Raw genomic sequence first — 15996 nt, 5'->3', positions numbered from 1 at the left:
CCAGACCGTGTATAATTACACGCTGAATTGGACTAAAATCCAAGAACTGTTAGCCCTCTTCGTTGGCAGATGCCTCAAATTCTGCTGCTCTGACAAGATGGAAGACCAGTCGCTTGTGTCATTAGTTAAAGTCCCAACTAGGGATTTGGTGTGCAAATGACTTCAATAAATTTGTTTCAACTTCAATACACAGGTTTTCCAATGATGAGAAACATTCATTCAATTTTAACAACAAGAGCCTTGTTATTGGAAATGATATTTGTTGAATTACTGTCGATTCAACCGTTGAAGCCAAATGAACAATTACAGCAATTTCTTTCAAAAACCATCACTAAAACACAGTCCTGATGACGCAAGGTTTATTAATAACCTTGTTTGTTTTGGAGGTTTTGTTTTTATTAACGGTTTTAAGTTGCTCTTTTCCATGATCAGTCCGGACGAAAAGAATGAATCAAGTTATTCAAATTGATAGAGTTTCAATTAAATGAGTCCTTCAATACTGATAGAGTTTCAACTCTTGTTGAGGTTATCAAAAAAAAACTCAACAACAACCTTAATCTCAACGAATGAAGAGAAGTAGAGAGGATGAACCTACTCATCCTCCTACTAATCCATCTCTTGCACACGGCATCATTCCATTCTGGGATGAGTACTCACAACAAGTATCGGATGAACTTTGGGCATGTTCAAGAGATTCCTTTCATGAGTTTAATCAGTACAACAACAAGGGATGCACTGACAGATGGTTCAAATTTTCTCAATTCACTGTGATTGAATCAAAGCCAGTGTTTGATGTTCCACTCAATGTTCATTACTCTATAACAGAAAATGTGGCTTTTGATAACTCTAAAAAGCCACCTCAGCTCAAGAAGGCAAAGAAGAATCAAAAGACGCCCCAAAAATTTCAAGCAGACAAATCATTGAAAATTCGTCTCTACCCCAATGAACAAGAAAGGACAACATTGAATCAGTGGATGGGAACTGCTCGTTGGATCTACAACAAGTGTTTAGAATTCACCAACAAATCCAAAGGTGTCAAGAAAAATAAGAAGAATTTCAGAACGTTTGTGGTGAACAACGATAATTATCAGACAGAAAATCAGTGGGTTGTAAATACTCCTTATGACGTAAGAGATGCTGCCGCTAATGAATTGTTGACTGCATTTAAAACAAATTTTGAAAAGAAGAAAGCTGGAATGATTGACAAGTTCATGATCCGTTTCAGGCGAAAGAAAGACAGAAAAGATCATTTCGTTCTACATTGCAAGCACTGGAAGAAAAAGACTGGACTGTATTCTTTTATAAGGAACATCAAGAGTGCCAAACCTTTGCCTGAGGAGCTTCAGTACGATTCCATCATTATTAAGAACAAGTTGAACCATTATTATTTATGTATTCCACAAGTACTGGACATTAGGGGTGAGAACCAAGCCCCTCAACATTCAGGACAAGTTGTAGCATTGGATCCAGGAGTAAGAACATTTCAGACCACCTTTGATTTGAATGGTTATTCAACCAAATGGGGCTCAGGAGGTGCCGAAAGAATTGGTAGATTGTGTTGCGCGTATGACAAGTTGCAATCGAAGTGGTCTCAACCAGAAGTCAGACATTGCAAAAGATACAAGTACAAGAGAGCAGGAAGAAGAATTCAACAAAAGATTAGAAATATTGTGGATGATCTTCTCAAGAAACTGTGTTTGTGGCTGTGTCGAAACTACCAAGTGATTTTACTTCCTTCGTTTGAGACTCAGAAAATGGTAAAGAAACTCCATAGGAGAATTAATAGCAAGACAGCAAGAAAAATGTTGACTTGGTCACATTACAGATTCAAGCAAAGATTGCTTCACAAAGCTAGAGAGCATCCGTGGACACACATTTATATTGTCAACGAAGCGTATACATCCAAAACTTGCTCATGTTGTGGACATGTTTATACGGTTGGATCATCTGAAGTGTTTCGTTGTCCATCATGTGGCTCAATTTTTGACAGAGATATCAATGGAGCAAGAAATATTCTTCTTCGATTCCTTACTACTCATAGAATTAGTTTTTGAGCACCTTGTGTGTTGGGTCTTCCCCACCTTGTGTACGTTGGGTCCTTTCCCCTGGCTTTCACTCTTTGAGTGTTTGCTTGCAAGATCAGCACTTTGTTCGATTTGTTTGTTTTGTTCAAATTGTTGATTTAAATAAAGGCGTTACAGTATTTGAAAAAAAAATACCAAAAATGATCACACGCACCAGTAGTGAGCCGAGTTGTACAATCTCATCACCGGTTGAAAGTGTTGTTGTTGTTGAATCAAACAATTCCTCTCCTCCGATCTGTTCCAACATCCATACACCGTTCATTGATGATATTATTTTTGAAATTCTTCATTTCCTTCCATCATCATGGATCATTCGAGTGTGTATGAAAATTTCAAAACAATGGAGACAAGTATCATTTCAAATTCCGCTATCATTGGCATTCAAATCAAATCACTTCAAACAAGTTCGTGAATCAATCAAATTTTTGGGGAATTGTGAATGTTTGACGAATTTAACTTCTTTGGACCTTAGTTTCAATCAAATTGACAATGAAGGTGCGAAAGATATTGCTATGAGTGAATGTTTAAAGAATTTAATTTCTTTGAATCTGGAAAGCAATAGTATTGGTAATGAAGGTGTTAAATATATTTCTACAAGTGATTATTTGAAGAATTTGACTTGTTTAAATTTGAAATACAATCGCATTGACAATGAAGGTATCCAATATATTGCTACGAGTGAATTTTTGAAGAAGTTGACTTTTTTAAATCTGTTTGACAATGGAATTGGCAATGAAGGTGTCAAATATATTGCCGCAAGTGAAGGATTGAAGAATTTGACTACTTTGAATCTGGTCAGCAACAGAATTGACAATGAAGGCTTCAAACATATTGCTACGAGTGAATATTTGAAGAATTTGACTTCTTTGAATCTAATCAACAATAGAGTTGGCAATGAAGGCGTCAAGTATATTTCTACAAGTGAATGTTTTAATAACTTGACTTGTTTGAATCTGAGACACAATGAAATTGGCTGTGAAGGCGTAAAATATATTTCTGCAAGCGAATGTTTGAAGAATTTGACTTCTTTAAATCTAGGATTCAACCAAATTGGCAATGAAGGTGTCAAATATATTGCTGCGAGTGAGTGTTTGAAGAATTTGACTACTTTGAATCTGGGTAGTAATAGAATTGGCAATGAAGGTTTTAAATATCTCACTACGAGTGAATATTTGAAGAATCTGACTTCTTTGGATCTGATACACAATCCAATTAACAAACGGTGATTCATATATTGTTGATGATTCAAACGAGTCGAAGAATTGTGCACAGTCACTTCTTAAAGCAATCTCACACAAAGGCTGTGATATCTTCTCTCAAGATTGGCCACTACAGATTTTTACTCTCACAGACTTTCACTCGAGATTGGTTTTTGCAATGTTTATTTGCAACCATAAAAAATGAAATCTTGTCGTGGTTCGGAAGCTATGTGGATGATAATTTTGTACATCTTGATTCATCATGTTACTATAGCAATGAACATCATGACCAAGTCCAGCTTTCTTGACACCAACTGTCAATTGTCATCAACCTCATCATTGAAGACTTTTTACGTTCGTCCACTTTACAACACTTCCCAAGACACCAACCAGAAAAAATGGCTTCATTCAATCTCTTCGGAAGAAGAACAACAACAACCAACAACAAATTGTACTCAAGAATTTCCGTGTCCGTCCGTTGATGAAGCTTTACAATTAATTGTTCAATTATTTAATTCTAAACAAATTGAAAAATTAGAAGGAAAAATAATATTAATGCCCGGTCTTGATGGAAATGCCATATATGGAAAAAATCTTTGCAAAATTCGACAACCTGGAGAGTGTGGGCTTCCATGTTCGATCACATTTGATCAAATTGTGATTGAATCATTCGATCTTGATTCCATGATCACCTTTGATTGTGAAGATTTACCTCTCTTTTCAAAACTTCAAACGAACCAAATGATCATGTCTCATATCAATGTAAAGAAAATGCCATTCGTAATGAGTGACGGACTTATTACACAACAAACACATTTTCATGCAGCGAATGTGTCACACGTTCAAATATATGCATCATCACCTTCGTTTCCTCAATTTCCAAATGCTATGATATTTACAAACACTGAAATTTCAAATTCAAACTTATTTATGGATGGGTTAACGCACATCTCTTTTCATAACGTTTCGATTCTGACTTGTCAGATAAAGACTGTTGATCCAATTTTTATGGATTTTCAATTTTCAAAATTGATCGATTCTCAACTAACTCTCATTCCCTTATACGATAGACTGAACAATAATTTAAACGTGACATTCACAGAATTTATTCGATCAGAAATTGTGCTGACCTTTTTCAACGAAATTATTTTCCAAAACGTTCAATTTTCTGAAAAGAATCAAGTACGTGTCACCTATTCAGATCATGCTTCTTTTTTCGGTATTACAGCTCATTATTCACAATTCTACATGTTACTTCAAGGAGTGTTGCAAGTGAAAATGCATGATTCAGAATTCCGCTCATGCCAATTACTTCACAATGTTATGATGGATATATCATCATGCTATTCTATAGAATTCACCAATTGCCTATTTTCTCACAATCATGGAGTGTTGGTACAATTTTCTAAAGTCCTCCTCTTGTATATGTACGACAGTGTATTTTCACATAATGTACAAGGCCCGTGTATCATGGGAACGAGCACCCCTTCAGAAGCAACGTCGAGTAGTCTAACACTGTTGAGTAAGTCTCGATTTGTGAACAATACATGTGCCGTAGGAGGATGTGCCATTCATATTGGATATGTCCAATCGATTAATATCCAAGACAGCCAATTTATTCAAAACACAGCCACCATGCAATCTGGAGGTGCCATCTACGCGATCACTGAAAATATAGATTTTGGGTTCTCACTCATGCAACAAAACAGAGCATTACTTTCAAAAGGAGGTGCCATTTATTTGAAAACTTGTCGATCGTTGGACAATAATTTTGAGTTCAATGAGTTTTTGATCGATGGTATTGATTGTGAAAATAACACGGCTGGATTTGCAGGTGGATGTTGGTACTTGGAACGTGATGAAGATTCAATTTCTTCCTACACTTTTTTAACTCAAATTTCAAAGATTCAATCAGGAACTCGTTTTGTGAATAATCGAGCACTTTCTTTTGGGAATAATTTTGGAACCTCTTTTCAGAATATGACGTATGAACTTGTACTTTATTACAGCTCTGAAAATGTCACAGTTTTTAAAGGAAGAATCCACTCACATGACTCTTTGAGTGAAAACCCTCCTACCTTGTATATATACCCGGGACAATCCATTCCTTTGATAGAATTACATTTATGGAACAACAAATCTGAACCCATTTCGTTTTTAGAGTCATCCTTAAGTTCTATCTTGAAACGTCCTTCCAATGTTTTCCTCAGTGATCAACGACGACAAGACAATGTGAAAAATATGCAAATTCATAACTTGACACTCTCATTATATTCACCACATGATGTTCGTTCCACAATTCAAACTGTATTTCAATTGGACAATTTTCATGAAATTGAGCTATTCATTAACATTCAACCATGTCCTTCGGATGCCTCTCTTCAATTATTGATGTCTCCAGTGGCAGGATCCTATTCATGTATTCAAATTACTCCAATACCCTTTGGAGTGATCATTCCAGTGGTCTCTGTGGTTTCCATCACACTGTTTTCATTGTTTGTTTTGAGTGTATTTGTAGTAGTGAAAGTATTGACAAGTGTGTTGAGAAAATTGAAACGATTGAAACAAAAAGAAGATGCTGAGAAACAAATGGAAAAGAAATTATTGGAAAAACATGTCATTCTTGAGGGAGAGACGATGGTCAATGAGAAGAGTCAGATTCAGAACAACAACGAACGAGAAGACGACACGTATCATGAAAAAACAAGTTTATTAATTAATCAATTGTCACATTCCACACAAAAGAAGAAACATTTAAGTTGGATCATTTCCATTGATCAAGTCAAACTCATTCGAAGAATTGCAGAGGGAGCCAATGGAACGGTTTATTTGGCTTCATGGAATGGAACATTGGTGGCCATGAAAACTCTAAAACAATTTGCCGAAAATCATCCTTTCGAACAAGAGGAAGAAGAATTTGAAAAAGAAGCTTCATTACTTTCCTCCATTCGTCATCCAAATATTATTCAATTTTTTGGAGTAATTTTAGCGGGTTCTAAAAAGTATATGGTTGTGGAGTTTATGGAAAAGGGAAGTTTGGCACAATTGATTTATCAATTACGAACCGGCGCACACTATTTATCCATATTTGGTAAAATTGATATTTTACTTGGAATTGCAAGAGGAATGAATTATTTACATTCCATGAAACCACATGGAGTGATTCATCGAGATTTGAAACCAGCAAATATTTTACTTGATCACAATAGGAAGGCAAAAATTTGTGATTTTGGATTGAGTCGAACGTGGAATTGCAACACGTCACTTGATGATACAGTGACCATGAATGTGGGAACGTTATTTTACATGTCCAATGTAAGTATATATATACTCAAAAGTGTCCATAGGACTCTAAAATTTTTTGTTTTTTTATTAAGGAAATGATTGGTGGCAGTAATTACAATCAAAAAACAGATGTTTACAGTTTTGGAATTATCATGTGGTACGTATGACTATTTTCCAAAATCCACAACCTAATTCACAATCACACACTCATCATGGCCAATTTCATTAATTTTTTTGGTTCTTCCTATATCCATAGGGAACTCTTTTTTGAAGAAACACCCTATCTTTATTCGAATTCAAAAAAGTTTCCAATGACGACAACACAAAATCATGACATGTCATCTTTCAATGCACTTTCAAAAGTACTGAAAGGAGAACGACCACTTTTACCATTCGATTCGAATGAACAAGAACAAGTACGAAAATGGATTTTGACATTTCATGGAAAAGATGTTGTTGAGACCATGTCGTTGGAAAGGTTGTGTGAAATTTGTAGCAAATACATTCAATTAATGAGAGAATGTTGGAATGCCAATCATCAAGAAAGACCTACCTTTGCAGATGTGATTCATCGCCTTATGAGTTTGATTGGAGGAGAGACTAGTGACATGTAATTGAATGACTTGTTACATGACATTAATGATTGGAGAATATTTTCTGTAATGCTACACTAGAGCACAGGTTACTTAGACAATCCCAATACACACAACACAAAATTTTATCAAATATTAACCTCAAGAAAGTTTTCTTTGGATTCCATTTCAATGAGAACTGAAAACAGTACGACCTACGGACGCTTTGTCGTATCATTAATAAATTGTCCGTTTCACATTCAAAATCGTTTACAAAAAAAATGATTTCACATCGCTTTTACTAAACATCACATGACCAATAATTCCACCACCACGAAAATAACTTTCAAATATATTTTCATCGTTTCCTTCTTCTTATTCTCTGTTTTGATGGAGTTGGGTGCCATTTCATCGACCATCTCCTATGCGGTCATTAAACATGTTTCTTCACCCAATCCCGACACCATGATCACGAATATTAGTATTGGAGTACCGTGTGTGGTTCATGATTGGCGTGTCAATTGTCAAAATTTACAGATGTGCTTGGGAATTTATTGTACTCGGTATGCATCCTGCCAAGCCAATGTTTCCTTGTTATTGTTGTGTGATCAAGATGTTGCATTTCGAGGGCCCTCATACGTAAATTGTTCTTCCAATATTCATTCACAAACAATAACGAATGAATACAATAATTTTCAAAATTATTCCATTCGAACAGTTCTCACCCTTTCGCAACCTCTGTATTCCATTCCACCACCATCTCCTCCCAAAAATTTCAATTCGACCCTTTGGTCAAATGTCACGACTTGTTATTTAAGGCAAGATCAAAACATTTTCACATCTCCAGTTTCTATTTTACCATTTCTTAATGATACGTTGTATGAACAACAAGCTTCCAAATATACCAATTACTTGGTCGTGACAATTATTATTGGACTCTTGACGAATATCGTTGGATGTGTATTAATTGCAATCTCACTTGTGGCGTGTTGTGGAATTGGTGGTATTGTAAACGGTGCTGCAATATTTTTGCATTGTTATAAGAATGATCAAAGTCAATGGTCTGAAAATTATCGAAAACGAGTGTTGTTTGTGAATGGACGATTGAAATATTCAGATGGAAGTGATTTTTGAAATTCCACAAATGTTGACTCAATGTATTTCAAAACGTTATGAATTGTTCTATCGAATCACGAATTTTTCACTTGTTAAAATAAGGTAACGACAAGATATCTTGAGCATTGGGTCTCGTCACACTTTCCTTCTCCAACATTTGGAGTACAATATTGGCCAATTCTTCTGAATAATCATTTTCCAGTATTTTGTTTTTCAATATTTGTTTGGAAACTGAGGGTTCTTTGGTTAATAATAAGTGACTGATGGAAGTGGCTGTATCTTTGGTCATCATTTGATAAACAGTCACACCCAATGAATACACATCCGTATTTGCATAATATTTGCTTCCCAATCCAATTTCAGGACTCATATATAATGGAGTGCCTGCATAACTTTGTGCTTCAGATCCTTGATTTCCTTTTGCGAGACCAAAATCAGCTAAAACAACACGAATCTGTTGTTTCTTTTCATCAAAACTCTGAATGAAAATATTTGAAGGTTTGATATCTCTGTGAATAATGTTCAATGTTCCATGAACATAGACCAATGCAGTACAAATTTGATAAATCACTTGTTTCACAATCTTTTCATTACATTCCACTGCATGACCAGGTGCTAATGTGGTAAATTTGTTCAAGTCTCCTTTCTCATAATAATCCATATCGAGACACAAAAGTTGATCTTTGGACAAGAAAATATCATTCACTTTCAAAATATTGTCATGTCGAATGTTCATCAATTGAATTCCTTCTTTCATGATACTATTCAATTCACTCATCGATGAAAATTTCATGACTTTGACAGCTTTCGCTTTGTTTCCATATTTTGTATCATTCGCTTTAAAAACTGAACCAAATGCTCCTTGACCAATCTTCACAATATTTTGATAACGAGAGAATGGATCTATCGCTTGTCCTCGTGCCTCTGCTGATACAGTTCCAGAACCATTCTCTGTCATGAGAGGTGTGAATGAGACACTTGCATCGGAAGGAAAGTCTGAAGAGGAAAAATTTGTTTCCAACTCGACACTATTCAATGTAGAAATATGAGAAATTCCCTTGTTTCCATTTTCAATATTCACTTCTGAATTCTTGCTGTTTTTTCCTCTTCGCAAAGACAAGTACCATGCAATGACAATCACAACAATGACAAGTGCTGAAAGAATGAGACAACCTCCAACACCAACCACCACACCAATAATAATTGCATCAGTATTTTGGCGAAAGGATGTTCTTTCACACAGTGATCCTTCAAATCCATTTTGGCATTGACACGAATCCAACGATTTACATTGACCATTTCCAGAACATACTCGAATATCGTTGGCCCAAGTTCCATTGCAAGATGGAATTTCACAATTCGATCCACTCCATCCATTCAAACAAATACATTCTAAAAAGGTTTCATTATCAAGTGTTCTGTTTCCTTCACAAAATGGAATCATTTTTCGAACGAGACCAAATGTTTGATCAGCATAATACAGTTCGCCATTGTCTCCAGATACGATCGTGGTTGGAAGTCCTGCACAAGTTTGTGTAGATAACCGTCCATCTCCATTATAGTTGCATGTCTCTGATCCTGGAATCATTCCTCCAATGGTTACAATTCGTTTAGTTTCTTTGGATACTTTACGAATCAACCCATTTCCAGAATCAGAGATCACTAAATCTCCATTCTTTAGAAATACTAACGATTGTGGATTTCTAAGGCTCGCCTCTGTTGCCAATACATCTTCTCCATTGTAACCAGAGTACCCGTTACCAGCAATGATAGAAATTTCTCCACTAGTAAAATTTTTCATTTTCACAGTACTTGTTGTTTGTTCTACAAAATACAAGTCACCTGTGAAAGGCGAAATGGCAGCTCCATTCACGATTGCTGTAACGTTTGCCAAAAATACAATGCTCTCAGTGGCAGCTATATATTTCGAAATTCTTGACATTCCAAGTGCGCCTTGAATGAAGAGTATATCTCCATTATCAAAGCACATTGGGACTCTTGGAGAAGCAAGCAACGACTGAGATGCAAGACCTTCCGTTGGTGGTGAGCTAGACTGTATAAAGGTTCCTGCGATAATTGAAACCAATCCAGTGGCGGCTACATATTTGTACAGCACGTGGTATTGTCTTGCTGCAATAATGACGTCTCCATTCGAAAATCCACATGTAGACACCAAACCAGTGACAAGGACGTTCTTCAAAAGACCTTCAAATGCATTCACTCCATTCACATAGATCCTGAAACCTGATAAGCGAGAAAGGTATCCGTTCTTGATGTCAACCTTGCTTAACAAATAGGAGTTGTAAAATGAGTCAACTGAATGAATCCAAATGTCTCCTCCACTTTTAGAGTCTTTGTTTTTAACAAAGGAAATGGAGTTAATGGTATTGAGATATGTAGAATCGGCTGATTGAGGAGCTTTGGATGATGCATCGTATTGAAATCTACCGGCCACTGTTGACAAAATACCATCCACAGATATCTTTCTAATTCGAACTCTGTTACATTGTTAGCTAATCATTTTACTGCCATATAAAAACAACGTACGTTTGTTCAACAAAATAAATTTCTCCCTGTGCTGTGAGGAATAGACTTGTAGGAGTGCTTTAAATTGACACAAGTTAACTTTTTGAATAAAAAATTCTATGTAATCATGACATACCTAATTAATGATTCAGTTGCTTTCAATCCATCACCGTTATAACCCGCAAATTCATTTCCATTGCTATCTGGTGCAATTCCAGCAATAATACGAACTGAACCATCTCGAAGTGACAATGCCCGAATGGTCGAACTTCCATGAACAAAATAAAGAGTATCATTCTGAACTGCAATACTGCTAATTGACAGATCATTCGTTCCATTATAAAGTAAAATTTTTGTTGAATTATTCTCGAAATATTTGAATATGGAATTCGTTCCATATTCAGCAAAATAGAGGATTGGGCCATCAGTTAAAGCATCAACCACATGAAATGATTTCGTACTTTGTTCGGTGTTTCCTGCAAAGTTGTAAACAATGGTCATGCTTGATGTTGTTGCGTTGATTTTAAATATGAATGCTGAATTTGCACAATAGATGAAACCTGTTGTTGAGCTTTGACCTGTCGGAAAAACTAATGTTTGAAGTTAATGTTATTGATATTGGAAAACAGTAAATAACTACGCACCTGCAGTAACTTGAGAATAGAAGACAGTAGTAACATTTCCATTGAGCTGAATCCTTCTTAACCGTGAACCCGCATCACAAAAAAGAATTTCACCATTTTCGTATCGGTGTAGACATGTAGGTGCACTCAGCAACGTTTCTCTCGCATTGACATTCTCAAGGCCAGGGTACCCTGTCTTCTTTGGAATTCCAGCAATGGTTGTCAGAATACCATCTTGTGAAATTTTTCTAATAGTTGAAGCATTTGAGTCTGTAAAATAGATCTCACCATTATCTTTTGAGACAGCTACATGATTTGGATAAACGATAGCTCCCAAAGCAGTGGACCTTAGACCGTCACCATAACGATTATTATCATTGTACTTTCCCCAAACTGTTGAAATGGTTCCGGTAGATTTTGAAACTAGTTTCACATGATCTGCTCCAGTAATTACAACATCTCCGTTTGAGTGCTCATAAATAAAAGCAGGTTGATTAATTGCGGCTTTGGTTGGAATGACATTTTCACCGTCATTTACATTTCTACCATCACCTGCAAAGGTTGTGACAATGCCATTTGTTATTGAAATAGTTCTAACTGCATTCAATCCATAATCCGCAACAAGAATGTCACCATTCGATCTCACAAATATTCCTCTGAGATTTTCCATCATAAATTTGATCAAACAAGTTTCATGCAAATTGATTCATGTTTCGAATAAAATAAACACAAGAAATATTCACGTAAAGTTACATTAACACACGAAGTAACATACTTGAGCGCAGAAAAAAAAGCCACCCAGGGTTGCGAGTTTTCATAAAAAGTTTTAGTGCCCATGCCCTGGATGTTACCTGCAACTTGTATGATTTGTTGCATTCCAATTTGAGGCCCTTCAATCTTCCAAACCACGCTATATCCACTTCTCAATTCTGTAATGAAAATCACTCCTTGTGGGGTTACGTGAATTCCATACGGAGAAATTAACTTCATGCTTGTTGCTAAACCTCCACCTACAACAACCGATCCTCCTCCTTGTAACATGTATGAATTGAAAATTAATAAATAGCCAGTGATCATCATCAACATTAACCACGTACCTGCTACTAATGAAACCTTTCCTGTGGTTGCATGGAAATGTTTCACTAAGCCTTTCGTTGAGTCCGTTACATAAACATCTCCATTCATCATGGCAAACACTCCGACCGGTGTAGAGAGTTCTTGATTTGAAATTAGAGTGGTAACTATCCGAGTAGAGGCTGATATCTTTCTTACCCTTCCATTACCCGAATCTACAAAAAGTGAGATTGATTTTCATCATCATCACGATCACATTTTTTAGTTGTTAATATTATTAATGTTAAAATACATTGATGATAATTTGATGACCAAAAGATGAACTCGTTCAAACTTACCAGCCACATATAAATCTCCATTCGGAGTTAAACTTAAACCTATTGGAGTGTGGAATTGAGTGAGTAATGCATGCATGCCATCTCCATTGAATCCTGCTGTTCCTAAACCAGCATAGACCCTCGAGGTTGAATTTGGATATAAGACACGAATGACATGATGAATGGTGTCTGCAACAAATAATTCATTCTTTTCATTCATGACTGCAGCACTGGGTTGACTCAATGGGACATATTCACTCAATGCATAATCGTCTGAAATTGTGTCCAGGAACATGCTTCCAGCCAGAGTTGTGGTCTTGTATTGCGGCGACAAGGACACACATGGATATATATGAAGAAGCTGAGTGAATAGAACAAAAGCAGCAACAAGCAAAAACTGTGTGTGCGGTATGGTCATGTTTGGTGGTTCACTCAATTTTTAAGTTTGTTGGCGATGGATTTAGCTCCTCAGACATCTGCTGGATGCGTCATGAAAAAATTGGAAGTTTGTTTAACGAATGATTGGACGACGATTCCAGTTGGCAATGACACATGAAATTGTGGCTGTTCAATTATGACCGCTCGTCCGTTATTGTAATGAGATTCAACTTTTAGCATGTTCATCTCAGACATGTTCTTAAAAGGATTTACGAAAACTTTCAATACCTTTGAAAATGAGAATGGAACAGCCTTATCTCAGGTTTGCAAAAACTCAATTCATGAACGTTGAGGTAAAAACTCAAGTCCCTTGAAACCAAGTTCACGCAAAAAAAAAGCCAAAATCATCATGTCCGCCTTGCTGAGTCATTTGGCCATCATTGAGCAAGCAAATCCCATCGTCGCTTCTGCTCGAGGCTTGGAAAAGAACACCACCAAATTGTTTGATCTTTCATCAATTTCTAATCCTTCCGAGAGTGAGATCAATAAACAAAATATTGGAAGAATAGTAGGTCGATTATTTGAGTATGGTACTTTTGAACCTGTGGATCATAGTTCGGGACAAATCAGCGATCCAACCCTTTGTAAAATTATTGAATTGTGTAAGCAGGCCAGTTCGGAAATTGGATCTCGCTCTCTCAAAATATTCCGTTATGATGAAGGAATGAATACATGGGGAGGTGGATTTGCGGATGGTTTTTATTTTGTTGGTGTGGATGGAGTGTTTTTGATGGAATTCAATAGCTATGGCACGTTTTAAGTGAAAACAATTGATTCATAGCTATCGTTGACCGAACAATCATTTGGAACATATACAGAGTTGTAACATAAAATCACATCACCACCTTATTCAAAATGAAATCACAATCTAAAAAGTTTTTTGAAATTGTTACCTTTTTGAAAGAAGCAAGCAATTTGATGGTCATCAAACACATCCATCGGCAATTGGTCTCCATGAAACAAAGACATTTCAAATTTTTCAAATCGGTCAAAACTCGAGACAGTCCTTGAAATCCAGTCTTTGTGTAATGCAAATAGAGATCCTTAATTTGATCCTTTAAAACGCCCTTTGAAAGAGCAACAAGGCCTTCATCTCCAATCTGAGTCAATCCAATATCTAACAGTGAAAGTGATGGTAGAGAACGAGATTCAGACAGAAATATCAATCCTCGATCTGTGATTGGTGTATGATACAAACTCAAATAGTTCAAACGAATTAAATTTCCTTTCGAAATGTATTGCAATGTTCGGTCACATAAATTTTGACATGAATCCATATTGATACGCTCCAAACTTTTCATTTGGCATAAATATTTCACGCCCTCTGAATCAAATACATTTTCACTAACATCCAAGTCAATGACATTGCAAAGAAGAGATATGGATTTCAAACATTCATTGTTCAGATTACACCTTCCTAAAATGAGAGTTGTGATATTTTGAAATCTTGTGAACAAAGTTTTGAGGTCCTCTGCTCGTGTGATATCAAGGTATGCTCTGAAAAATTTCAAATCATTGTTGCCCTTACATAGCTCCTGCAATGGTTGTGAGTGTGTCAATGACAAGAAATCAATTCGATTCAAGTTAGGGTGATGGTTCAGATGTGAAATTATTTGGTGAGAAATTGTTCGTGAGGCGCTCCCAAAGAAAGAAATGCTCTCTATGGAATGCATTTGTGAAATAAGTGTGTAGTCGATGGTTTTAGAGGAATATTCAGGGCTTAATGGAGATTTACATCCCAAATATTTCAAATTAGTAGCTCGTTTCAAAATACTGTTGAAGCTTGTGGGATCTAAACGTGTGAATAACAATTCCAGAGATTCTAACTTTGCAAGGTCTCTGGAATGTACCGAGTTGTGAACAATATTGGACACGCCTTTCTGTTCATCAGATTTCAAATTCCCAATGAATAATTCTTTCAATTGTGAAATAACCTCCGAGTTCAGTAATTCAGTCACCCCTTCACATCCAATTGGATTAAAAATCTTGAACGAAACAAGATTGCAATAATTCCCTTGTAATAATAGTGAAACGCCTCGATGATCCATTCCATTATTGGTGAGGGTTAATTTGTTGAAATGGCGTAATCCACGCGCAATGTTTTGAACATCACTCGTGGACAATGTAATATTGACAAGATGTAAATCTTTCAACGTTTTCAAATCCACATGGCTTGGTAGAATACTACTTGAAACAAAATTAGTGTTATTCAGTTGAATGGAAGAAATGGTCTGAGAATGAAACATTGTTTTGAAATGTGCGTTCATCAATTGACAATCTCTAAATTCAAACTTGGAAAATAATTGAAACATATCATGATGCCTTCCCTTAATCTTTTGTAGAAACTTCTCACGTCGAAGTCTATTGCTATAGACTTTGTCATGAATGGGAGTTGTTGTGGTTGGTAAAAGAGTGGAAGACGCTGCCCACAGAATAGCCCTTCTCCATTCCGAACAAACACCAGCAAGCCGTATGTAATCGTTTTGATTTAGATAGGGAACTACACCAAAAACTATTAAATCACCACTCAACAGTACTGTTGCAACGTGAACGTTAGCTCTCGTTGATGAGTGCATGGACAACAACGATGTTGGTTTGTTTTTTGGCTAATAACAAAGTTAGGGCAAAATAGAAGTGATCCTAAAGGCTTATCGTTCCCTCACGAACCAGTTCTCTTTTCAAAGCCTCACTGATGACATGTTTGATTCTTTCTAAATTCATCTCGGAACGAATTCGTGAACCGAATGCAGAGCTTTCCTGTT

The 15996-nt window shown here is 36.3% G+C and overlaps 7 protein-coding genes across 7 annotated transcripts; 5 read left to right on the top strand and 2 right to left on the bottom strand.

Moving 5' to 3' along the window:
* Window positions 1–566: 566 nt before the first annotated feature.
* C9374_010789 (uncharacterized protein) lies at window positions 567–2054 on the top strand (the record flags this gene model as incomplete). Its single annotated transcript, XM_044686371.1, has 1 exon — window positions 567–2054. One exon carries the CDS (start codon window positions 567–569, stop codon window positions 2052–2054), a length of 1488 nt encoding a protein of 495 aa, XP_044543679.1.
* Window positions 2055–2224: 170 nt separating this feature from the next.
* Window positions 2225–3310, top strand: C9374_010788 (uncharacterized protein; the record flags this gene model as incomplete). The annotated part of the gene is made up of 1 exon (XM_044686370.1): window positions 2225–3310. One exon carries the CDS (start codon window positions 2225–2227, stop codon window positions 3308–3310), a length of 1086 nt encoding a protein of 361 aa, XP_044543678.1.
* A 174-nt stretch (window positions 3311–3484) lies between these two features.
* Window positions 3485–7182, top strand: C9374_010787 (uncharacterized protein; the record flags this gene model as incomplete). Its single annotated transcript, XM_044686369.1, has 3 exons — window positions 3485–6598; window positions 6661–6725; window positions 6825–7182. 3 exons carry the CDS (start codon window positions 3485–3487, stop codon window positions 7180–7182), a joined length of 3537 nt encoding a protein of 1178 aa, XP_044543677.1.
* A 270-nt stretch (window positions 7183–7452) lies between these two features.
* On the top strand, window positions 7453–8274 carry C9374_010786 (uncharacterized protein; the record flags this gene model as incomplete). Its single annotated transcript, XM_044686368.1, has 1 exon — window positions 7453–8274. One exon carries the CDS (start codon window positions 7453–7455, stop codon window positions 8272–8274), a length of 822 nt encoding a protein of 273 aa, XP_044543676.1.
* A 67-nt stretch (window positions 8275–8341) lies between these two features.
* C9374_010785 (uncharacterized protein) lies at window positions 8342–13091 on the bottom strand (the record flags this gene model as incomplete). Its single annotated transcript, XM_044686367.1, has 7 exons — window positions 8342–10754; window positions 10804–10860; window positions 10919–11372; window positions 11427–12061; window positions 12181–12436; window positions 12503–12694; window positions 12818–13091. The coding sequence occupies 7 exons, from the start codon at window positions 13089–13091 to the stop codon at window positions 8342–8344; spliced, it is 4281 nt and encodes a 1426-aa protein (XP_044543675.1).
* A 492-nt stretch (window positions 13092–13583) lies between these two features.
* Window positions 13584–13994, top strand: C9374_010784 (uncharacterized protein; the record flags this gene model as incomplete). Its single annotated transcript, XM_044686366.1, has 1 exon — window positions 13584–13994. The coding sequence occupies one exon, from the start codon at window positions 13584–13586 to the stop codon at window positions 13992–13994; it is 411 nt and encodes a 136-aa protein (XP_044543674.1).
* Window positions 13995–14067: 73 nt separating this feature from the next.
* On the bottom strand, window positions 14068–15810 carry C9374_010783 (uncharacterized protein; the record flags this gene model as incomplete). Its single annotated transcript, XM_044686365.1, has 1 exon — window positions 14068–15810. One exon carries the CDS (start codon window positions 15808–15810, stop codon window positions 14068–14070), a length of 1743 nt encoding a protein of 580 aa, XP_044543673.1.
* Between the last annotated feature and the right edge of the window lie 186 nt (window positions 15811–15996).

This window comes from Naegleria lovaniensis (assembly GCF_003324165.1).
Source record: "Naegleria lovaniensis strain ATCC 30569 chromosome Unknown tig045, whole genome shotgun sequence".
NCBI classification, from domain to species: domain Eukaryota; phylum Heterolobosea; class Eutetramitea; order Acrasida; family Naegleriidae; genus Naegleria; species Naegleria lovaniensis.
This window is presented reverse-complemented; position numbering and strand designations above follow the sequence as displayed.